This window comes from Lygodium microphyllum, chromosome 9 (genome assembly GCF_053477565.2).
Source record: "Lygodium microphyllum isolate KBCC chromosome 9, Lygodium_microphyllum_v1.1.10, whole genome shotgun sequence".
Classification (NCBI taxonomy): domain Eukaryota; kingdom Viridiplantae; phylum Streptophyta; class Polypodiopsida; order Schizaeales; family Lygodiaceae; genus Lygodium; species Lygodium microphyllum.
This window is the reverse complement of record NC_141143.1, coordinates 154,696,073-154,716,529: the sequence shown is the minus strand read 5'-3', so window position 1 is coordinate 154,716,529 and position 20,457 is coordinate 154,696,073. Positions and strand designations below refer to the sequence as shown.

At 41.1% G+C, this 20,457-nt stretch overlaps 1 protein-coding gene across 9 annotated transcripts in view; it reads right to left on the bottom strand.

Annotated features, from left to right (window-relative positions):
- Positions 1 to 5,464: 5,464 nt before the first annotated feature.
- The window catches only part of LOC148031747 (uncharacterized), a 30,365-nt gene continuing 15,372 nt past the window's right edge, over positions 5,465 to 20,457 (bottom strand). Inside the window, exons 2-9 of one of the 9 annotated variants that reach the window (XM_087685385.1) lie at positions 14,960 to 15,065; positions 14,674 to 14,754; positions 8,403 to 8,555; positions 8,015 to 8,119; positions 7,656 to 7,766; positions 7,273 to 7,461; positions 6,958 to 7,065; positions 5,465 to 6,717 (exon numbers count right to left, since the gene is read on the bottom strand). In XM_087685385.1, coding sequence (XP_087541511.1) covers positions 6,133 to 6,717; positions 6,958 to 7,065; positions 7,273 to 7,461; positions 7,656 to 7,766; positions 8,015 to 8,119; positions 8,403 to 8,555; positions 14,674 to 14,754; positions 14,960 to 15,065 — 1,438 coding nt within the window. In that variant the 3' untranslated portion in view covers positions 5,465 to 6,132. Of the gene's footprint in view, positions 6,863 to 6,957; positions 7,072 to 7,272; positions 7,462 to 7,655; positions 7,767 to 8,014; positions 8,120 to 8,402; positions 8,556 to 14,673; positions 14,755 to 14,959; positions 15,066 to 20,457 lie in introns of all 9 variants that reach the window. The other 8 variants (XM_087685389.1, XM_087685384.1, XM_087685390.1 and 5 more) reach the window with 8 other exon arrangements.

The window sequence follows — 20,457 nt, the reverse complement described above, 5'->3', positions numbered from 1 at the left end:
ACATTGATTTGGGTTTGGAGGACTCACATCAGGGTTCTAAACTAGTGATTTATGCACCTTGATGATAGTTTCATGTACTCCTTCTAACCATAGGTTGTTTAGATTGCTAGCCACGAGTTGTATAGTGAGAGTGTCTTCCATGGGGTGTTTGGGAATCCTCATTTTGGATGAATAGGGTTTATTATCAGTGAACATGTGATGAAAAACTCGAGCTATGGTGCATAATTCCTCTTAGGTAATGGTGCTAAATTGTACATTGTATTACATGAGGTTAGGTGATTTTTTCCATCTTTGCATAATAGTGGGAAATCTTCTGGAGCCTTGGTATTTTCCTTGCATATTTTGTATTCCCAAAACAATCTCAACAAGTTGTGGTGTAAGAGTCACCTTGTTGATTACTTATTCACCCCTTGCCTAGTAGGCTAACATGCTTATGTTAGAGTTAGGGTCATAATTACAAATGAAACTCAAGCATGTGGTTAGGTGCTTTGGTTCACTATAGATTTATTGTAAGTTTGTAGGCCACAACGTTCCACAAGTTTCCTAGCCATGTCATTGTCATTAACTAGCTCCTCAAACTTTCTAATGAGCCAAAATTTAAGATCTCCTAGATGTCATATGGTGGGTTGTAAGTTGTACTTGTCACATTGATCTATGGTAAGGAAATTTTTTTCTTATGATCCTAGGGTCATTGATTAATCTAAGAAAAAAATACCAAAGGACCATTCAAAATGATTTGTTATTACAACACAATTTTGCACAAATGATTTGTTACTATAGCACAATTTTGCACTATTCATTATAGAATGTTGCATGATTCTATACAAATCAAATTGCATCAATTTCCTCCCCTTTGAAGGAAGGATAAATTGCTTCCTAGTTGCATACCAGCTCTTTAATATATGTGTGTGATTGATTTTGTGCTTTGTTTTGTTTTGCTTTGTTTGTTTGTTTGTTTTAAATAAATAAAATAAAGATGAAGCATGAATTAGCATGTACAAGAGGTGTATTTAAGAAATGCCATTTGATGTGGTGGTTGGAGGAAGCCACTAGTTGAAGTGTTTGGCAAGTGCATTTGAATTGAATGGTTAGCATGCTAGTTTACAAAGGCAGGTTAGTAAGTCACTAAGTAGATTTGGGCCTTCCAAGAGACTTGGTACATGGATTTCTTCTTCTAGTAGTACTTTGTCCGGCAGGGGGTGTTTCTCTAGTTTAAACGGGTATGGCAAGTCTCAAGTGATGAGGATGGGATGAAGTGAAATCTCATTGCAATGTGGTAGGGCCATGCTACATGGTTATTCTACCAACTGTCATGGTTCTATGTTGGCCATTAAATGACTTCCCTTAGTGGAAATATCAAGGTGATAATTGTACTAGACTCTATAAGGAATGAATACCACGATTCACACTTTTGTTGGATTTCAGTTACTTCAACAGGGTTATTTGCTTTTGTGACTATAGCCCAACTTGAGATGAGGTGCATTGTTTTAGTGCTTCTCTCTAAAAGTGTCATGAGAATAGTCATCCGAGTTACTTCACTCTTACAAAAGATGTGTTTGATATCTTTCCAAGCAATCTTCTAATGAGAGACCAAGTCTATTTCAACGATTCCTAGATCAATCATTTCGTATGTTCGGGTGAGTGTTTTGATTATATTGTCAAGTTGGGTGAAACAATCCGTCACTAGGAGATTAAATTTACTTGCTGAGTTTGTTGCCATTTGATAAATCTATTGATGAGTGGCAGATGGTTTCAATCTGTTTGGTAGTGGTGGCGTTGTGATACTTGTTAAGGGTGCTACAGTAACAAACACTATTTTGTTGTTGGTCATAGTGTTGTTTTTGTTTGTAGGTTGAGTGAGCCTCTTGATCATGGGTTTTACAACCTCCTGGGTGGGGCCTAAGTGTGATTGTCATTTCAGTACTTGCATTTCAAGTGCCATTCTATCAAGTGCAGGGGATCAAGTTGTGGCTATGTTTTGAGTAGCCTTGGGTTTGTAAACCCAAATAGTTTGTCTAAGGATAGTCATGGCCTAGTGGATTTTAGGCTTACGGATTGTTCGGTTACACTTTGGTTGCATTCTGCGAGGTTTTGTTGGCCGATGTTGGTGAGCATGAGGCACTAATTTGGGAATCCAGATCAAGTAGTTACCCTTGTAGTAGCCTTGTGCATGCATCAGCACCTTGGGTACCCAATTGGAATTGATATGGGTATTATGTTTAGTTTTTTGGTAGCTCTTCCATGTCTTATCGAGATTTCCTAGGACTAATTTATGTGGGTTGGCATAAGGTTGTATAATTTTTGTACTACTAATTGGTAGGAGTTGTTTATCTTGGGCCCAAGAAAGTTCCCTTAATAGACCATTTATTCGTTCGTTATGCTGGCATTATTGACTAGCTTGGTTTGGAACAACATGATAGTTTATCGGTCAAGTCTCCCTTGTTGAAGGGAGAGATAATGTTGGCTCCATGGGGATTTAAGTGGATCTACTATTCCACAAAATCTACTTGACATTGTGTATTGAACTTGAATGGACATCCTAGTATGGTTTTTTGTCCCAAGTTTTCTTGATTTGGGACAACGAAAAAAAAGTATTTGAATGCTTTTGATTTCGATGGTCACCATTAACCCCTGCCTAAGACTAAATATGGGAAACCTCCATATGGATTTAGTTTTGTGTTGGATAATATTAATGAGGGTTGTATAATTTGGTACCAAAATAAGGTAAGATGTCAAAGTTTTCTTTTTCATTAATGAGAGCATCAATTAGGATCTCTTTTGAGGCAGTTAGCTTGAGATACATATATGTTGGTGGTATAATCATTTCCTCTTCCTCATCCAAGTGAGTGATTGAGGCTACTCGAATGTGGAGAGTTTGGTGTGTGGTCCTATTTTGTTTGGTTTCTATTATGTGTTTTGAGCTTTTGCCTCGTTCATGGGTGCAGTAGGCTTCTCATGTTGAGAATGTTCTGGGCGTAGTAGGGGAGAACCAAGTCTCCTAGCTCAAATGATTTTTGTTGCATGATTTTATCAAACCAAGCTTTCATGTGTGGCTTTTCTATAATCAGCACATTGAGTGGCTAAAAGTCATGTTTTTAACAGTCGCTCCAATTTAGGTAGATGCTTGGCTTCGGCTTTTTTTCCTTGCCAACATTCATGAATTGCAATACACAAGTTGGGTATTAGGAACTTTCCAGGCATAATAGCATCTGTATTGTAGGTTAACTTGAAAGGGGTCTATCCTATGGCCATTTTGTACGATACACCTAGAGTGCCACTATCCATTTGTTGTCCTATATTGACCTTGAAGCTAATATAGTTTTGGCTAGTATGCTAATTAAGGTTTTATTTGTTGACTTCACCTAGTTTTCTTGCGGATAGTAGGGGGAAAATTTTTTGTGGATGATTAAGAATGTAGAGAGTAAATGCCCTACTACTTCATTAATGAAATGGGTTTCTTGATCACTCACAATATCTACTACATATCCAAATCTCAATATTACCTATTCCCACAAGAATTTGGCCATTGTTCTTGCATCATTCTTCTTGGTAGCATGTGCCTTAGTCCATTTTGTCATATAGTTTGTGGCGACTATAATGTATTTTATGCTTGGGAATATTATACAGGGGAACTAATGGGTCTCGCCAATCCACATTATAGCACATTCAATATTCTGAATCGTCTCTCTATAGGGCCATTGGAGATCACAAACATAGAGAGCAGCATGAGCCATTTCTCACCTATACCTTAGCTTACTCCCAACCATAGCTCTTACAGACTTTAGTCACCTAACTAATATTTCAATCCCATTGTTGAATAGGATCACCACCAATAATTGGTGCACTCCAAGCCTTAAACACCCTTGCTTCCATTTTCAAGCATTGCAACAAAGATCAACAAAGCTTAAAGAAGGGAGAACCCTAGTGCCTTTAAACTCCATACAAGCAAACCTGAATAACAACATAAAGTGATCCAAGATAGCAAATTCAATTATCACCTTTACTGACACAGACAAGTTGACCCACCAACCTCCTCCAAAGACATAAGCCCAATCAAGCCAAGCAACTCTCCAAGTGGCAAAGGAGCGTTTGTTTCTCTAGGTGAATCTCTACATGTCATCTTTAAGGACATCAATTAAATCAATTAGATCATGCAAACAACTAAAGGCTTCCATGCATCATATTCCATCCCATGCATAATCTCACGATCATGAGATCTACAATCATGTCCTAAAACCATATTCCAAACCTCAATAAAAAGAGTTTCCTCCAAATCTAGCACATCAACCATCCTTGACCACAAGTTGGTTCTCTCACCACTAGTATCAGGAGCATAAATGCTTACATTATTTATTTCAAATCCATTAAGATTTATCATAATCCCTTTAAACTCCCCCATACCAATTCTCACACAAAGACCAAGTTTTAAAAAGGATTTACAATAAATTAGCGTACCTCCACTACCCCTCACAGGTGCATCAACAAAACAATCATATCCATGAAACACAAGATCAATAATTAATCTCTTATAGGCATAAAACATTCGACTTAAACAATGAGAGTCTTCAAGCTCTCTTTCTTTTTGGGGGAGCAAATCTCCTAAACATTCCATGAACATACATTGATTTTGTGCATGTGATAGAAATAAATTGGCACCACCCAATCCTTCCAAAGTTTAGGGAACCCTTGCCCACTCCTTGCTAGACACTCAAGTGAAACCCTACCAACATCAAACTTATCTTTACCTTTGTATCCACCCTTCTCCTTTGTAATCCACTCTTCCACCAATGGTACATTCTCCTTATTAGCCACAAGCGCATCCTTCTCGCTCTTAATTTTTTAGGACAACTTACTAGAAAACAATGTTATCTTCTTTAGGGTGTAACGGATGTTTGTTGGCATTAAAGGTTGATGGTGCAAATAAGACATGTTACAAGGCCCAATTTGTATGAGCTTTTGACTATGAATCAAGCATAGAATCACAATTCCCTTGAGCAAGGGTATTTAAACACTTTGACACTTGCAAACACAATACATGAAGAAAATACATTTCCAATTGATTTAGTTAAATTCCAAGCATGACTTGCAATGGACCCCATGGGGCTTATTCATAAGCTGCAAGGACACAACACTAGACTACAATTTCATTTAGTACAAGTTGGATAGAGTATTATGACTATGATTGCTTAAAGTCACATTAGTTTTATAACTAATATAGACTATCCACCATTTCAACCATATACTAAACACTACGAAATGTAACGTCCAGGCAACGTAGAGTTCAAACCACAAAAATGGCCTCATTGTTTGTGTCACTCATTCCATGTTACATGCATATTAAGATTCATTAAGAGTATTGACAATTTTCCCATACATGTCAATCACTAATCGATCATTTCTGACTACTACCTTGAAGCATTCAAGAATCAACTCTAAAATTCCCATTGGTAACCTACAAACATTATTTACTTGTTATAGGGATTACGTGAACATCATAAATCTCCAAGTGCCACTTGCATCAAGTTGAAAAGTCTAAAGATACATCATTTTTAACTACCACGACTAGAGTGCAAAAGTCGCAATGTTGAAACAATTATCCACCCAAAGAGAAACAGCAATCTTCTCTAGAACTCTGACAAATGTCCTGGTCTTTGCAGATGCACACATTATGCTTTTTACTCCGGAAAAATATGTTTGCACTCGAAGGTGTACTCTTATCCCTTCCCTATTTCATGACTTGCTGTCTTGAGAACGTGCAATAGAATGGATTATAGGGATTGACACTTACAATCAATGGTGTAATTTCACACACCACCGAAATCCCAAATCCATGAAGAAACGACTGTCAAAACATCCTAGTTTGAGCATCTACAAAAGAGCGCCCATATAGATCTCGAAGACGTGTGCCAAGGAAACAGCCAATCGATTCCTTCAACTATAAGATCATAGCAGACCCTTTGTGGCGTCTACAACGTTGAAAGCCACGCTCCTACTCTGCTCCAAGGAATAGCATTGACAGTTTCGCGCCCTTCTTTAACCTTCTTTTGGGCTTATGTACATGTGCAAACGACCCATTGACAAAGAGCATTACAACATCACACTTCATCAACTAGTCCGAAGCAAAGCACAAAGCTAAGCCCTGCCATCGTCCCCATCAGACCCAAATAGCAATTCATAACCATGTTGATGAAAAGGTGCAGCATCAGATATCTGATGAGCAGTGTGGATCTTTTGGAACAAGTACCTAAGCACTTTCTCCCTCTCTTCCCAGGTTAGCTCAGAGATATCAACTTTTGGAGTCATTTTTACTGGTACATCCTCTAGACTTTGGAGTATGGGGAGATGCCTCTCGGCAGCAGCTAGCTCAAAACTCCGCCTTAGTCCTTGTGGTGCACATTTGAGAAGAGTTGGTATTGTCTTAGGCTTGACAGCTGAGCCAGAAGAGGAGGTCCAGACCGAAGGAAGGTGAGGGACTGAAGTATGTGATGTTCGTCCTCCTTCGGTAAGTGAAGACTTCAAATTCCGGGCATGAGTTGGATTGAGGTTGGCATATAACTTCTTTGGTGACTTTCTTGAGTTCCGCATCTGATCCATGACAAGGTGCAGGGATTCTATCAAAAAACCTTCCACCTCTCCGCGCTCTCGAAACATTTGTTGTGCAAGTTGCCGAACCCTCTTCAACTCATTTATCTTTGTCTGAGCCAGACGTTTCAGTGTCTACCACAAAGCAACTTGTTTTGAATTAACAGTCAAAACAATTAACATTATGCCAGGATATACAGTAAGGGGTATGCAAATTTGGAGTGAAGATTTCTTGTATGCTAGACATGCCTACTTGTACGACAATTTTAAATGATTCTACCTGCACATGGAAACACAGTTTACAAGATTACTCATTCACCTAGTAAGTCTACTAAATGTAAGGAAAAAGGTTCTCATCTTAGTCTAGAAGTAAACCTGTCTTTCAGCCTGCAACATTGCTACACTCTTTTTATGGTCCTCTTCAAGGCTTCTTCTTTCAGCACTGTATTGACGAATGACTTGTCCCAGGCTCTTCTCTAGTTGCTGCAGCTGTTCAACGTTTGAGGAAACACCTTAAAATAATATTGCTATGTTTGCAGTACATTAGATCTGAGAAACAAGTCAACAGAGAGCACAAGACAAATGCAGTACAAGTCGGCCAACTGCAATCTGTGAGACCAATCACAATTCAGCCAAGCATCCATGCCAAGAACCAAAAACAAGTGTCCTGTGTTACTGCAGAATGATTACCCTGCTGTTATTCTCTGCAATACAACGTGCTTGGCTAGAGCTCCGTTGCAAATGTAGGGCCTCAGCCTGTCGTAGCAAATCCAAATCACGCGCTAACTTTGCAGTTTCCAACTGCAGTGCACATTTCTCTTTTTGAAGTCCATTCGTGACTTCCACGTGCATCCTTAACTCCTCTTGAAGTCTTTCATTCTGTCACAGCACCAATTTCACTCATTTCATGGTGCTGGAAGCTTTACTGTATTGAAAAAAGCCCATCCAAGGGCCAAAACAACTTCTGAATTTGTTTTGATGCTCTAGAGCTAGTTTAAGGTTTGATAAAACTGATGTGAAAACTCGTTAAGCCCTGGGAAATTAGTGGATCCAGTTTCAAACACAAAACCAACATCATCAAGTATGTGCATAATCTTGGTTCCAACTCTCTCCTCGATCTCTTTTTCCAGCTGGATCCGTATTTCTTCTAAGCTCTTTTCATACTCCTGTTTCAGATGATTGCTCTGCGAAAGGACAAGCTTATATGTTTCTAGTGACAAAACAGCTTGCAATATGACTTGAATGACAGCAGCTAAAACACCACAACAAAGAGCTTTGTGCATAATTACAATTTACATGCACGACCAAATTCTGAAACTTTGCATCAGCCTATAAGAATCTCTCTGCAACATTTGTGTAACAGATGCCACACCAAACATGGAGAACATCTTTTAAGAGCCAATCAAGATTAAGAATGCCGAAATATCCTAACCTGCTCAATGTATTTTCTCTCCAATTCAACTAGATGATGCTGTTCTTTCCCTTGCTGCTCAATCAGCTGTTTCTTGGTCTTTTCCAGCTCTCCCTCAATTTCTATCTGAAACATGCAGCTAAGGGAAACATTCCAGTGACAAACTGTCCGAATTTCAAACAACTAAAATGTGCCTCCATGGTGTTCAAAAAATTTATTCTTTCAGGAAAATGAGAACAAAAGTAGGACTGGGAGTGCATCTTCAAGAAGCAAGATACAGGGGTGAAAGGAACAAGGAAAAATAAAGTGCATCACACCAACTCTGTTTAACAAGCTAGCCCATCAATTGCTTTTAAGGCCCTCTTTATAGCCACATACTACACAAACTGCAAGAACTACCAAATTGTACCTGATGATTACGAAAGTTATGCACTGATGAGAGCTCTTCTTGAGCAGTGTGCAGATGATTTATTATTTCTGCTTTTTCCTTCTCCATTGCTCGTGCCATTTCTTGTGATTTCTCTTGCCATTCTTTTTGTAGTGATAGTAGCTGCTCTTCTTTCTGCCTTGCAAAATACAGCCAAAGGAAGGAATGTTACATCTTTAATAGAAACCATGTGACCAAGATAAGTATACAACAGTATGCCATCAACAACAAGAATTAACTCAAGAAAATCTTGCAGCTAACTTGCCAAGTGAGTGTGCTGCGGGTTTGCCTGCAGCAGTCAATCCATGCAGAGCACTCAAATGGTTCTGATGATGATGATAGTGATGCCTCATCATAGATTCATCATTCATATGACATAGGTCTCTCTTTTTTTTTGTATCAGATATACTAGACTGTAGTTGTATCGCATGTTTTGCGTAGCCCATGTGACCGCGATGATCACCCTCATATATTCATCTTATTCTGTAATGGAATGGCTATTTCCACTTTAAACATATATTCTATGATCTATCATTTAATGATTTATGGTTTTTGTTATTTAAAAAATCATCTTAATTTTTTTTGTACTAATATCGTACCGTACCTTATAAAATCATAAGGTACCAATTAGTACCGTATTTTATTGTACCGTACCGTATTGTACCTTTCGTACCTGACAACTATGGCCCACACTATAAGAAGGGCACTCATCTTGAGGAAAAGTGTTCGCAGAAGTATCCCCATTCGAAGCCAAAGGATGGTTTGAAGGACTCGAAGGCTATCCCTACTATTACAGAGTCTGTTTTTGTGCATTTGTTTGAGGTGGAGGATACCGCTTTTGCTTCCTCCCCTAAGGAGAAGCCATGGCTCGTTGACAATAGGGCCACTTCCCATATGACTTACCATCAAGATTGGCTTCAAGTTCTTCATTCTAGAGAGGATTCAGTCCCCATTGGTGACAATTCTTCCATGCCAGTGTGTAGAGTAGGGACCATTCCCCTTTTGCCCGAGGCCAAAGTCTTTTATGTCCCAAATTTAGGCTTTAACCTTCCTTTTGTTCATGGTTTGATGCAGCTAGGTACTCATGTGGTCTTTACCCAAAATGATGGGATTGTTAAGGACTCTTCCATAGGATCTATTCTTTGGACAGGTATTCAAGAGGCTGGGCTTTGTAAGCTCATAGCCTTTGCTACATGGACTTCTAATGAGCTTGGGCTCCTTTGGCATTCCTGTTATGGGCACCTCAACTTCAATGCCATACAAAAGGCTTCTTGAAAGAAGATAGTGGAGGGACTCTCCGATTTCCTTCCCGTTCACACTCTTTGCCCTAGTTGCTTTGAGGGGTAAGCAACATAGGCAACCTCATTCACAGGTTGCCTCTTGGCACGCTTCCACACCACTTGAGTTGGTCCACACTAACCTATGCAGTCCTATGGGCATAACCTATTCAACTAAAAATTCATTCCATACTAATTAGCTCTTTAAAACACCCCTAAAACATGTAAATTACTAAAAGTGTCATTAGACAGGAAGCGATTCTAGAGAGTTTCTGTGTCCCGCATGCAAAATCCTAATTTGGGAGGATCCTTCTATATCTATAAATAGACAGGCTACCCACCATTCAGCCCAATCCTTGTCTTGCAAGTTTTGCCCATCAAGCCTCTTTTGCTAGCTGTCTAGTCCCTAGCAACTACTGCTACATGGTCTACACTGTCACCCAACCTCCCACTATTACCACTGATCAGATACCATCATCTCCAATAGGCTGTTTTTGTGTTTTCAGCACTCTCTTCATCAACTTCTGCTCCAATTGGTGGTTACTGCACTTGAGATCCGTCTCCAGTGGACGACACATTGGCACCTCCCTTAGCTTGCTCCCACAAGAACCACCAACTCTTGGACAGCTTTGCCCTTGAGCATCTTGTACATTCTTTCCATCATTTATAGTGTTGATTCATTCACTTTAGAGTTCTCTTTCTTCTCTGTTTGTGCTTGTGTTTTTGTGTTCTACGTTTTGCATTTTGCATTTGCATTTATTGCATTACTATCTAAGTTATTGTGTTTTAGTCATGTTCGTACATTCTATGTTTTTCCTGTGCAAACCCTATCCTACCATGTCTTATCATGCCTCTCCATAACTAAAGGCCCTGAGGAGGCATTATGGACTCCACAAGGAAGATGATGCTTCACCTTCACCTTCACTTTCTTCTCCTTTTCCTACCATCATGACAAATGAGGAGTTTGAAGAATTCATGCACAACAAGTATGGTACAACCTATATCCCTTCTACTAGCTTTCCTACGACATCCGGACCGGTTGGTGAGGCTGACCACCTCTCTAATCAAGGAGGGCATACGGCATTTGGGATGACTAGTGAACCATCTTCTTCACCTCAGCTAGGCCCACGTCAAGTTTATATAATCCCTTTGAATCATATGAATCAAAACCCTCCCATATTTCTCCTTTTGGTGTGCATGATCTGGATAATTATCAATATGTCAATTTTAATTGGGGCTCTGGACGCAAATATACATCCATAGCTATACCTAGAACTGTATCTTCTTTTTCTTCTAGCATATGGAGTTGGCTTTTTCCTTTTACACTTCCTCCCATTCCGCCCACATCTCCCAAATCTCTTTCTTTTGCATTCACTAATCTAGAATTGCACTCTACTTCTGCACCCAACATACTAGGAGTTGGGCCTTCCATCTCTGTTCCTAGTTCCTTCTCTTTCTCTACACCCCATGTCACTATCCTTAGGTGAATGTCACTTTGCACCCTCGTACATCTTTAAGGGGAATGCCACCCTTTAACATTGAGTCTTATCCATACCCACAAGTCAGTATATCTGTTTACTCTAGGACGACGGGTATCCCCCTCACTTTCCTCGGACACTCATCTCCCCATCTATCAACCTTTCAAACGCAGGGATTTCCATCCTTTGTTTATGATGCGTCGTCACACACTCCATGGGTCACTTCCATGCAGGGATTTCCATCCTTTTTCCCACGTGTCCCAATTCCTCCATGAGCTACTCATGTGGTCACCATGCCCATGCCTAGTCAGTCTGTTTCCACTTTTGGATCCATTGTGCACACTTCGTGCATACATGTAAACACTCTGGAACTAATTCCCAAGTGTACTCCACTGCCCCACCTACCTATCTTTCCCATTCTATAGCACTTCCACTCCTATTGTTCTAACCAAGAATACCTTTATGAATAAAACCACTTGGTCAAGCTTCGTGCAACAAGTTCTTGAATCTCAGGGTCTTTGGGACTTAATCATTGGGTCTAGAGCTTAGCTCACCCTAATCACATCCATCAATGGAGAAGCCACAATGCCAAAGTCAATGTTGAGTTATTGCAAGGGTTGCTTCCTAAGTTTCACTCTCAGTTACAACATTTTTCCCTCACATCCGAGTGTTGGAGTCATCTCATTGATCGTTATTACTTGACGTATCAATCTTGACTTTGAGCTTCAAGAGTTTTTCATTAAGGGGATGATTTGAAAGTCAAGGTGGTTGAATATCAATGGTTGTTCACTAAGTTTGCCATTACTGACTCATTGAAGTCAAATGACGATTAACTTTCATTCTTTTTTGACAAGCTTCTTGAAAAGTATTTCCACTTCATCCAGCACATCATCTTCTTGCCCCGATTGCCAACCTTCTATGACCTTGAATGTTGATTTTTGCATTATACCAGACTGCATAATCAGATCCACAAGAATTTCTCCCCACATTCTTATTAAAAGAGGGATCCGGTTGCCTCTTCTTTGCAAGGGAAAAGCAACGGTGGCAAGAATTCCCAAGATGCAAAGGCAACTCAAAACAAGGGTAACACACCTTCCTCAAACAGAACTGAAGATACTAAACCCATATGGTAGCAACTCCCTAAAAAGAATAGGATTTGCACACACTGCCAGAGATCGAACCATGTGGACGAGGAGTGTCATACCAAGGCCTAGGGGCTTCCACCTAAGAAACCACAGCAAACCACTACGACTGCCTCCACTCCTTTTGGACAGTCCAGTGGGGCTATGCCTGTCACTGCTACTCCATGTGCTCCTTCTAGTACAATTGTTGTTGGACATGTGGCACACGAATAGCCTCAATAGCCCATATCTATCACTACCCCTAAAGGATTAACAGATTGGTCTACCGGTTCCTCTCCCATTGTGCTATTTGCATCCATTCTAAAGTCTCCTCTTGCACCCCAACCTAGGCACACTTCCCCACCTCGTCATGTGTTTCATTGGCAAGACCTGTTGATGGAAGAACACGATGATGGCCACATCCTTAGTTTTTCCTTCTTTAGTGTTCCATACCATTCACTCATTCATTCATATACACACACATTGCACATCTTTCATTTGGCTTTCCTTTTCTGTTTTGTTTTGCTTTGAAGCATCTCACTACTAACCTCTATTTTGCAAATTCCAATGTCTCTTGCAAGGTTTTGTATTTCAATGTAGGGCTCACATGCAAGTTTGCCTCAAGCCTTCCTCGGCTGAAGACATGAGACGCGCACCACTCTTTTGTGGTTTCATCTTCCTAAGAGATTGCTTTCCTATCACCATGGAGGCTTCCCCTCCAAGGTGGATCATGCAGCATCTCTCTTGATACTATCATGGTGGTGAATTCTACCTTGCTCTTCCAATCATGGTACTTCATCCTCATCTTCATCTATCATCATGGTTTTCAACACCACACAAAGGCCAACATCAAGCTCCTCTTCCTCCTTCGGCCTCAAGATCTAGGGTTGAGAGAAGGTTCCTACCCTTTCTTGGTATTATACAAGATTCGGCATTTGACTTCTACATCAACCTCTCTTCCCTATTGTATATTCCCTTTGCATTGCATGATCCTCATCATCTTTGTACAAGGGCGCTTGGGCAATTGAACAATTTTCCTACAAGAGAACTATCGAAGTAGCACCTGCTGCATGCGTATTCTCACCATGTAGCATACTCCTTTGCATCTCATTGTGCAAAGCACCCCTAAGCAAATCTTGAGTTGTCTCCACGGGTGGTTCCTAACCACCACATCACTATACTTCTTCACCACTTTCTCTCGTCATCGACACCTTGGAGTGGTTGGATTAGCTTGTTTGTTTTGTGATGTGTTGAATCTAACCACCCCTCTTTATTCTCCCCATGGTGCACAATTACATGAAAGGCCGCAAACCATATCTATTCTGAAGCCCCCTCTCCCCCTGCCCCCTCCCCCAAAGAAAAGGGTTCAATGTGGTTCCATCCACCTTTGCAAGTCCTAGTAGGCTACTAGGCAACCAACCATCATCCTTTATCCGATACCTTGGCCTCTCTAGGGTGATCACTTGGACTCCCTTGGTAAGATAATGATTGCCTTTGTAGTCTTGGTAGGCCACCAAGTAGCCGATATGCACCCTTTGAGGAATCAATAGATGACAAAGAAATCCAAAATTGCCCGTGAGAATGTCAAGATTGGAAAAATTTGGGAAAATAAAGATTGCCCCCGGGGGGGGGGGGAGGGGAGGGGGAAGCACTCGACAATAAGCCACATGGCCACAAACCGTGTCTTCAATGGCTTCTTCACCTCCAAGCCACAATAGGAGCAAGAAATCGCAAGCACTCAGATCTTGGCACTAATGAAGCCAGCAATTGCACAAGCATCATCAGAAAATGATCTTTACCCACTCTAATTTGCCTATATCTTGCATGAGAAGATCTAGGCAATAAGTGGTGCATGGTATCAATACTATGAACGGAAACTTTGCCTTGAGTTTCCACCATATAGATGCGTAGTATATGAAGGCCCAAAGTGACCAGCCCAAAGAGTATCCTAAATATTAAAAGTGAACAAAGCTACCAATATCCACCATTGACTCAGTCATACAGCTCACTAACAGGAAATGATCACAGAGAATATGCATGCTAACACCCTCTCTCAAATCCATGATGTAGCACAAAATGCATAAATTTAGAGGAATTGTACATCATCTCCAAAAGAAGAAGTCCTATAGGCTTAAGAAGATTCAAATATAGGTAGTAGCATTGCTTTCTCCAGCAAGTAACACTGAGATAGGATCTAGAAATATGGAGGGTTGAAGTGGCATCATTGATTAAATGATTTCAAGGGTGTCTCATATACAAAGAGAGTCGTAATTGATGACCTCAATTTCCTGGCAGTTCCATGGCATCCAGAAGGACTTTCAGTGACATTCTACAGTACTCTTATTCTGAATCTGATTACCATTGACAGAACCTTTACCTGTTCAACTTTTATCTCAAGCTCAACGATGTAGTCTTTTCTCATCCGAAGCTCTTCCTCGTAAAATTCTGTGGAAGCAAACTGTTGGAAAGCAGACAGCTGATAGTTACACTGCTACAAATTTCAATAGGGTGAGTACTCTTTTTGAATTCTAAAACACTTTGAAAATAGACCAGTTTCAAGTGAACCCGATGCTCACCAAAACTTACTAGCAATCTGTCAAATTTTGCAAGAATACTTAACAAATGAGATGCCTCAAACCAAACAATAAAACAAAATAACTTACTGCCTCTTGTTGTACTATATCTCGATCAGCCTGAACTTGGTTGTACTCTGTCAAAAGCCGTTCTATGCAGCTTCTTGCATCCTCCAATGCTATCTTCTGCTCTTCACTGCAAGGAAAATCAGATGACCAACCTTGTTAGGAATCCTATCTCCATTTCACAGCCCTATATGAAATCCCCCTTCCCCATTCTCTCGTTCCTTTAAAAGTCTAACTGGAAGGAAAACCTAGATGAATAAGAGACTATCTGGCCAGTAAACAAAAGCCATTTGCACTGCTAAGAAAACAGCCTTAAATGCAACCGGAACACAATGGTACATGATCCTGAACCACAAGAGCACGCAAGTCTATAGAAACCATGTAGCCATGAGTGAAGTGGAATGGATGAGCTCACAGAAGAGCCACCTCTCAAATGACAGCACCTGCAGATGTCATAGAATCCACTTGCGACAACAATAATCCCCAAACCATTACGACCGTTACTTGAAGCCAAACCAAATATAAAAGCATTTCTTGTTGTCCAACCATGACAAAGTCTAGTCCATTTCATAAAATGAAACATGGTGCAGCTCTATCCCAAGAAGCAAGCATATCCATCCTCTGCTTATGATGTACCTATTTCCTCTCCTTGGGCTGCTCAAATGATGACCATGCCTATGTCTAGTCAGCATATTTACACCAGTGGATCCACTATGCATACTTCACACATGCATGGTAGAAACTTCAGGGCAAATCCCCGTACTCCACATGCTACCCGTCCCTCCCTATCCTACACTCAGCATTCACGCTCCAATTGCTACTGCCAAAAATGCATTTAGTGATAAAAGACTCATTTTAAGAGACAAACTTTATGACTTGGCCAAATTGCATACAACAAATGCTGGAATCCTAGGGTCCCTAGGAACCAATCATTGGTCTAAACTATGCCCAACCCTCGACTTGCCCATCTTGATCTTGTTTATCAATGGAAGGCTCATATTGCTATGGCTAAATACACTCTTAAGTACCGCATTTCCCTTAGCATCTAATCATTGGAGGCACCTCCTCAGCTGCTATTCGGCAAGAGACCATACCTAAAGCATCAATCACAATCAGCTCCAATTGTTCTCTATCAAGGAAGAGCATTATTTCAAAGTTACGTCAGTTATATATAGGCAAGTACTCACTGAATTCACTGTCGTTGGCTTACCCAAGCCAGACAACAATCGAATCAGCTAAGTTTTAACTTAATACTCTTTGGACACTTCAGTTGGGACACTAAAGTTGTACACATGTGAGATTGAGTTGAATATGTGTCACGGTAACAAACAATCCTAGCTTGGGCAATGGGGGACATTGGCAAAATTTATTGTGGGTAGGTGCTAGTGGGGTACATAGGTCAAATCTCAATCAAGGACATTGAATCTTTTTTTTGTCCTCAAGGTTAGAGATTTAATTGATTTAATACCCAAGACTAAGTTTGTGAAAAGTTTCAACACTTTCAAGTTCAAAGAGGAAATGAATTTAAAATTGAAGTTGGATAGAATTTGAAGTTATTTTAATGAGGGACAAAGAGCTATGCAACTCAAATTTGCATGTGGAAGCCCCAATGAAAATGGAAATTTGCCAAATGTCAAGTTTGGGTCAAGTTTGGGCTGCATACAAGTGTATCTTCCATATTGGGCACTCTCTCCCATCTAGGGTGGTTTCTGGGCCAAGGCTAGAGAAGGTTAAGATGACCAATTTGGGGGTGATCAATAGTAGCTAATACACAATCTAAAGCAAAAAGAAGCAATTGAACCCTAATCTAGATAGTTTAACAGTTGCAAAACCCTAATTTGCAGCACCCATTTGCTGTTAAAGCATTTTTTGCACGAGAAAATGCTTTCATTTGTTGGAACAGCAAAAAGGGAGACAACATTGTGGACTATGTAATAGGCTCGCCAATGTTAATTCCAAAAATTAAGCATTTTGAGATATTTGACAAGCCAACATTTCCGCACTATGAGTTTCTACAACAAACTTCACATATCTATAGTGATGCAATACAAGATGGCTTAAGCCAACTAGACCAACATGAACTGTTGGAGGATGTCACTAAATCTCTAGCGAAGGTTTTACATACAGTAGCTACAGATGCATTCCCATGTAAGATGGGCTCTACTACACCACGCAGATGCACTGCCCCTCAAAATGCTTGGTATGATGATGAGTGCAAATAGACTAGGACCTGCCTACAAAGGGATGTTATACTAGGGACATGCACACACAAGCATGCAAGGAATGTCTTCCGTCGTCTTGTGCGGATAAAGACAAGGGATTATCTAGCCAAACTAGAGTCTAAGATGTATCAACTCTTTTTGAGCAAGGACAACAAGAAGGCACGAAGGAAATTTCATGGTAGACAATCCTCAATTCAGTTGACATCACCTACTCTATGGAGCAGCCATTTGGGGCCCAAGCCTTTATCATACTAGACCGGTGCCTCTCATGGACTGTAACGAACCTGAAGCGCAACATTATGATGGCTGGGAACATATGGAGAGACCGCTGGTCATGATGATAGCACGTATGATAAGGGCGAAAGCCTCAGTACCACAAGAGATCATCCGAGCAGAGTTGGTGCTGCACCCATGGTAGTGGAGGCACTATTCCAATCAATTACCTTCCTCCAAAGGATATGGCAGCTCCCTAAAGACCGATACCTAGGCTAGCTTTGGAGTCTTCAAGATAGCTTGCAACAGAGGGAGATAGACAGTTGTTGGTATGCACATATGAGCACGTGGCTGAACTTGCATGGCATGAATATAGACAGATTGCCATTGTTTGATTACAACCTCGATTGTCCCACTTTGAGTCTCAGTTATTCAGAGTTGAATAGAGTGATTAGAGCAAACATCACTAAAGTGCAAACAAAGAGGACTTGGTCCAAGCCCCCTTTCCTATTAGGCACGAAGATGGCACAATACCAATGTCACTTTCTTGCAACTTTCCCATGATGGTTTCATAGTGAGGTGGCCGAGCTATATGGATGCTCAAATTTCTCATGGGCTTCGAGTTGCTATTGAATAGATCTGCACCTCATCACACATCAACTAATGATTGAGATAGGTCGATGGAGCCATGTTGCAGCAAAAGAGAGGATGTGCCAGCTTTGTGGATGGGCGCCAGAGACGGAAGAACACTACATTTATAGATGCACTGTATACTATGATATTCAAGGCCACTATAATTGCCTCCCAGCCACTACCACCTTCGACACTACATCTCCTACTGACAAGCGCCATGGAGAGGCATCATCAGGTGGCATCACAATAGATAGAGCTACAGCGCTATGTAGAGCACGACGCCCTGGAGTACCTACTCAGTAACGTAGGCATGCTCATATGCGACACATTCGCATCATGATTGTTCGTTAAAGACGGAGATTACCACGATGACTTTGTCGGAGGTAGCTTGCAAAGTCTTGGTGGATTCCATACACTAAGAGGGAGACACTCTATACTCTTTTCAAGTTTTCAATTTTCCATTTCAATTTATCATGTAGACCTAGACATAATTTTGTTTTCCTCTCTGATGAGAGATGATGATACCAATTGTATTACTTATGGTCTCATAGGCCATTCCGGCCTTCTAGAGACATTAATATCTCTCTCTCTCTCTCTCTCTCTCTCTCTCTCTATATATATATATATATATATATATATATATCTATATATATATATATATATATATATATATATATGCGCAATATATGCAACGAATTTGTTGGTAGTCTCGGGAGGTGTGCCTTCAAATCTCAGCCATGTAACTTAAGGATTAGCTGGAAATTTGAGAGAGAACATCAGATTTGAAGAAGGTTGTGTCAGAGTGCAGCGATGCGAAAGCGTAGGACAAAGACTGAGAGAGAGTGAACACAGCGAGAAGAGAGAGAGAAAAGGAGCCAGTGAAATGCAGGAAATCTGCAGTGTAGTATGTTGTATAGGAGTGCAGAAATATACACGGATGCAGAGAAAATATCTGCATGTGTCTCTGCCTTGAGGACCTCAATCTCCATTAGCCCGAGCACAATCAGTCTCAGCAGACCAACCCTGGCAAATCTCAAGATCAGAATGAGAACTGAGAGTGTGCCACCAACTGGCTATATATAGCCAAGAAATAAAAAATAGCCAGCACCAGGTCAGCTGCATTAAATGCAACCGACTGCAGAAAAAAAAAACTGTCCGACTGCAGACTGAAAACTATCCGACTGCTGACATGTCCTCTGCGCTGATGTGGCACTGCCTGCTGATGTGTCACCCTGCCATACTCTGCTGATGTGGCAATGTGGCCAAATGACTGTCCAGGAAATGACTATCTAACACCCCCTCTCAGATCTTGGACACGCCAAAAGACTGAGGGATCTGGAATGTTGCCAAAGAGGAGCCTAGGGAAGCGCCTTTGTGAACAAATTTGCAAGATTGTCCTCCGTCTTGCAATACTCCACATCAATGGTCCCATCTAGAAGCTTCTCCCGAATGAAGTGATATTGGATCTCAATATGCTTCGTCCGGGCATGGAATATAGGATTCCGTACCAAGGCAATGCAACTCTCATTGTTGCACCGCAGAAGAGTAGGACGAGTCTGGGGGTAGCCAAGCTCCTCCAACAATCTCCGAAGCCAAACAACCTCACGTGTGTTAGAAGACGCAGCCCGATACTCCGCCTCAGTAGAACAAAGGGCTACTGTGGGCTGCTTCTTGCTACTCCAAGAAATAACACCTATACCCAAGGTAAAGCAATAGCCTGTAGTAGACCGCCGATGGTTCACATCGCCAGCCCAATCTGAGTCGCTCCAACTTGCAAGAACAAGATCTAAAACATCTGTACATGCTAGATAAGAAATCCTTAAGTCAGAGGTCCCCCTCAAATACCAAAGAATCCTCAGGGCAACTTGCCAATGCACCTGTTTGGGTTCACTCATGAACCCTGCCAAAAGACCCACAGCAAAACAAAGATCAACACGAGTGTTGAGAAGCCAAATCAGCGCATCAGCAGGCCTTCTTCAACCTGTAAACCCTCCCATCCGAGGATCCAAAGCCAAGAGGCTGCTCAACATAGATTTCCTCCTGCAAGTCACCATTGAGAAAAGCCAACTTCACATCCAACTGATAGACAGGCTATCTCCTATGACCAGCAAGCTCGAATAGTCACCATACGAGCAGTGAGGGCAAAAGTATCATGGAAGTCAATGCCTGGGCGCTAAGCAAAACCTTTAGCAACAAGGTGAGCCTTGTGCTTGTCCAAAGAACCATCGCTGAGGTACTTGGTCTTGAAGAACCACTTGACACCAATCACCTTCTTGTGAGAGGAACGAGGCACAAGAAACCAAGTGTCATTCCTCTCAATAGCCTCCAACTTAGCTTCCATAGCCTTCTGCCAATGATCAGACTGCAAAGCCTTCTTCACTGAAGTGGGCTCTCGATCCTGCATAACACGGGTCATCAAACAATAGTTAGAGCAAACAAGCTCCGAAGAATGTG